The following is a 4,734-nucleotide window of genomic DNA, read 5'->3' as shown; positions in this document are numbered from 1 at the left end:
TGTTCAATAATCAATTCTACGAACAAACCTCAAGGGCAGCAATGGGATCCCCTATCTCACCTGTAATAGTTCCGTTACGTTGATGACACTTTTGTCATCTGGTGACATGGACGAGATGAACTAAATAAGTTTTTCGATTCTATCAATCAATTGCATCATAATATCCAGTTCACAATGGAAATAGAACAAAACGGAAAATTTCCTTTTTTGGGCGTATTAGTTTACAAAATATCTGATAACACATTAGGACATGAGGTTTACAGAAAGCCCACGCATACAAACAGATACCTACATGCCTCCTCCCACCATCACCCATCTCAAAAACAATCGTTCATCAGCTCCTTGCAAAACGTTAAAAAACCCCAATACTGAACGATTACACAAAAAAATTGATCAAGCGATAAGAAAATACACTAAAAAACAAGTCCACACAACCTAAGAAAGAAAGAGAGAGAAACGACCACCACCCTACCCTACATCCAAGGTGGCACAGAACAAATAGGAAGAATTCCCAACAAACACAACATCCAAAACATATTTAAACCACCTGCGAAGATAGGACCACTGCTAAATAACCCTAAAGACAAAAAGGCACCTCTCAATGATCCAGGAGTATATAAAAATCCCTTGTTCTTGTGGAAAAAGCTATATTGGAGAAACACGGAGAGCGATGAGCCAACGTATTAAGGAACATGAGAGTATAGTAAGGCTAAAACATTTCACGCAATCAGCACGAGCTGAACATCATATCGAAACAAGACATAACATTTCATTTGATGAAACAACAGTCAGTGCAAAAACACAACATCTTTACAAGAAAACACAGAGAAGAAATCGAACGCATGATATGAAAAAAGTCAAGAGAAGAAAAACGTTGATTTTTGAAAGCACTACAATATTATGAGAACAACTTTTTTAATTTGGTCGAAAAGTTTAAAATTCAAAATTTGATCCTATTCGAAAAAATTTGGAAACCACGTTTGTTCAGGATTTCAAAATTCTATGTACGGTTATTCATAATACTCAAAGACTCAAACAATGCATCCCTATGTCTTCATTCTGTAAAAAGAAAATTATCAGAGTTAGAGCATTTTCAAAATCCAAAAAAACAAACTAAAATGAACATTCTTAGCCAAACAACCCACAATATAAAAAAGTCAGTAGAAGAAAAACGTTTCTTTTTGAAAGCCCTACAATATTATGAGAACAACTTTTTCAATTTGGTCTAAAAGGTGAACATTTCAAATGTGATCGTAGCAAAAATAATGAAATATCCAAAAATTTCATTTTTTGGGCAAACTATGCAAGATACGAAAAAAATGAATAAACTAAAATTGCGCGCCCTGTAAAAAACTACAAATTTATGATGAATCGCTTTTAGATGGAAAGCGTAGATTTTGTTTTTAGTCGTAAAAAACAACATTAAAAATAAAAAATATAAATTTTTTGAACTAGCGACACAAGCTACGAAAAAAAGAGACGAAACTTGTTCATCCAAAAAAGAGCTATAATTTTTTATAGACACGTAGTCTTTGCTTTAGACGTAAAAAATAACATTCAAAATAAAAATACTAAATTTTGTTGAAAAAACAATGCAAGGTACAAACTAAAATTAAAAGACAAAAAATGTTCGCCTGAAAAGATCATTTTTAGACAGGATGAGTAGATTTTCTTTCAATTGTAAGCATTAAATTAAATGTCTTGAAAAAGCACAGAAAAGACGAAAAAGGACATGAGAATCTATACAGGACCCTATATATATTACTGTATTAGACTCTATACAGATGCGCAGTAGTTTTTATTTAATCGTAAAAACAAGATTGAAAATAAAAAAAATTATAAAAACAAGGAAATAATAATTAGCATGATTTTATTTTTATGCATATTATGAATTGAAATGATATAAATTTATTGAAATGATACATGTTTTAGCGCATCTTAGAATTCAATTGGAAGCAAAATAAGAAACAAATATAAAAATAATTAGGATAAATACAATTTGCTCTTTATTTTGCAATTTTTGAATAAGCAGTCCCAGGCAGCGTTACATAAAAAATGTATCCTACTTGATATAAACGTGATGTGTACAATATAGAAAAGTTGACATTTTAGGCAAAATCGATTGCGAAACACGAGATACCGTAGGTTATCTCAAACTCTCGAGCTAAACTCTTTTAACAAAAGAGAATTCACAATCACAAAATTACAGTGGTGGATGTTTTGAGTCTTAATTGTAAAAGGTTTTCGCAAGAATGTGCGAAAATATAAAGACCGATCGCTTAGCGCGATGTAAATACGTCATCGAGCGCGAAGCACGAGAACCAACAGTTGCGCGCCCAGCGCGCAATGAGAACTTTCCCGCAGAGCGGGCAGGTTTTTTTTGAGTAGAACAAAATATTTTGAAAGTTACATTTTAAAGACTGTTTATTTTACCTATGCTTGACGGGATATTTTTTCCAACGTACTAATGAACCTTTATCATCAACTACACGGTACAGTGTCACAGCATTACAAGCACTGCTTATCAACAGGGTGGGCCATGGAAATTCTTTTGAAAGCCACGTGCGCCATGAAATACTAGTCACTTGTCCACCGAGGCCCTCAATTCTTCGAAGTCTCGACAATCTATGGGATCTAGGTATAAAACGAAACGAGAAGACAACTCCTCGATCATTTCCAGCCCAAACAAGGGTGCCTCCACTTTCTTCACATGCGATTGATAAGATCTAGAAAAAAGTTTTTTTTTTTTATTTTCCATAATTTTTTACTTAAAGTAAGGAAAAGAAAAATTAGTATTGATTATTATATTTGAAACATCACTTGTCTATTTGATGCAAAAAATGTGGATCATCGAAGATTTTCACAATGTGTATAATTATTAAGTGTCTAAATGTGAAAGTAGATCTCACCTTTCCACCCATCTGACAAGTACCATCTCGTGTGTATTTACCCGTTGAAATATTTACAATCTGTAAGTATCCTTGAGCATTGCCGGTAATAACCAAATTATTGTTAGCCGGTACAAATGCACAAGAAAGAACTTCTGCTGACATTGGATCCCCTACAACTCGTAAACATTCCAGTTTTAAATCTGAATGTAGCTGCCAAAGACGAAGAGTGGAGTCCAAAGATGATGAAACTATCAAGTCATTGCTGATACTCCAATCAATGGCAGTTACACCTTTCTTATGCCCTAGTATAATGCACACAACTCTTGGAGGCGTACTAGTCACCTCGCAAATAGAAATATGGCCATCGAAAGAAGCGCAGCAAATTTTTGATCTATCGTTGTTGGCAAACTTAATCATCGATATTGCTGCTGTATGTTGATCAAAAATATGGTGAACTCCGTCAAAAGCAAAATTTTTTGCCGTCGTTCTTTGTTGAATATCGTTAAGTTTTCTTTGAAATCCTGCATACATGTCTTCGTTTAAAGAGTAAACCATACTGTTCGATTCCCTAATTTCTCCGTAACGTTGTCGAAGAAAACTATTTCGAAATTTTAAATAATATGTCTGCACACTACAATGTTTAATATATTTTTCACATAGCATCTGACTTCTTCGATGAATGTAAAGAGTTCCTAAAAAAAATAATGATTACTAAATTAAATTTAGTAACTTTATTCTATTCAAATCAATGCTCAATAAAACATTGTACTAGGTTATTTGATGCTTCGTATCAATAATTACTGAAATAAATTAAGTGACTCTATTCTAATTTCAATCCGACTGTTGTAGTGAGAGTTTTCCACTTACTTCAAGCTTACTTCTAAACGATTTTTTAAATACAGGAGTGATACTGCAACCGCACTAGTGACAGAAAGTACTCTTTTCTTAGTGCATTTCCTATTGTGTACATAAAAATAGGATTTCATACGAAAATCGCGAATATACGATCTGAACATGCGAACCTGATAGAAATTAATGGAACTTATACAGGGTGAGGAAAAAGTATGGGAACCCCTGAAAAACTCAGAGGGTTGGTCATAAAAAAATTGTTTAGTTTAGGTCTTATGTAACTTTCAACGAGGAATCCATTGGTGACCTTGGATATGACCTTTTACCTCACCTTCTAAGTCATTTCACGGTCAAATTTTTTAAAAAATGGGAACCCATACTTTTGATATAGGCAATCAAAAGAGCGTAAAATTTCACGTTAAAATATGCCTTGAGTTCCAAGGCCGACGTGACCTTTAGAGGTCAAATAGAAGTAAAATCCAAAACTCATTTGACTTTATTAAAAAGATACAACATGGAACCGCATATCGTTTGACCAATCCCAACGGATTAAAGAGCTTTCCACCCAAAAACAAAAAACAAAATTTGACAAATTAATTCCAGTAAAGCAAACTCAACTAACAAATACAGTAAAAACATCTCTGACCATCCTCTCAACAACGAAATGATTTCAGCCTTATCTAAAGGACATAATTTTGCAGTAGCTCCATCGAGAATCCCAAAAGAAGAAATAATCAGCAATTTAGAATCCACAATTTATACCCTTCCACCCGAAAAAGCAAATGACATATGACGTAGGGCGGCCAACACTTTACGCCAAGCTCAAGTTCTATCCTCAAGCTTAACAAAACAGGAAAAGACCACCATTAAAGAACTCAATCGAAATAAAGATATTATAATATTACCCACAGACAAAGGCAACACAACAGTAATAATGAATAAAGAAGACTATAACAACAAAATCATGGACCTTCTAACTAACGATACATACACA

At 33.7% G+C, this 4,734-nt stretch overlaps 1 protein-coding gene across 7 annotated transcripts in view; it reads right to left on the bottom strand.

The window, feature by feature from the left end:
* LOC117171614 (WD repeat-containing protein 13-like) overlaps positions 1 to 4,734 on the bottom strand; it is a 138,985-nt gene that overhangs the window by 42,858 nt on the left and 91,393 nt on the right. For all 7 annotated transcript variants that reach the window (XM_033359083.1, XM_033359078.1, XM_033359077.1 and 4 more), the window contains 2 exons: positions 2,910 to 3,583; positions 2,434 to 2,726 (listed from right to left, as the gene is read on the bottom strand). In XM_033359083.1, the coding sequence (XP_033214974.1) occupies positions 2,434 to 2,726; positions 2,910 to 3,583 (967 nt within the window). The remainder of the gene's footprint in view (positions 1 to 2,433; positions 2,727 to 2,909; positions 3,584 to 4,734) is intronic.

This window comes from Belonocnema kinseyi, chromosome 4, assembly GCF_010883055.1.
Source record: "Belonocnema kinseyi isolate 2016_QV_RU_SX_M_011 chromosome 4, B_treatae_v1, whole genome shotgun sequence".
Lineage (NCBI taxonomy): Eukaryota > Metazoa > Arthropoda > Insecta > Hymenoptera > Cynipidae > Belonocnema > Belonocnema kinseyi.
The sequence above is the reverse complement of the archived record's forward strand: the minus strand, read 5'-3'. Positions and strand labels throughout refer to the sequence as shown.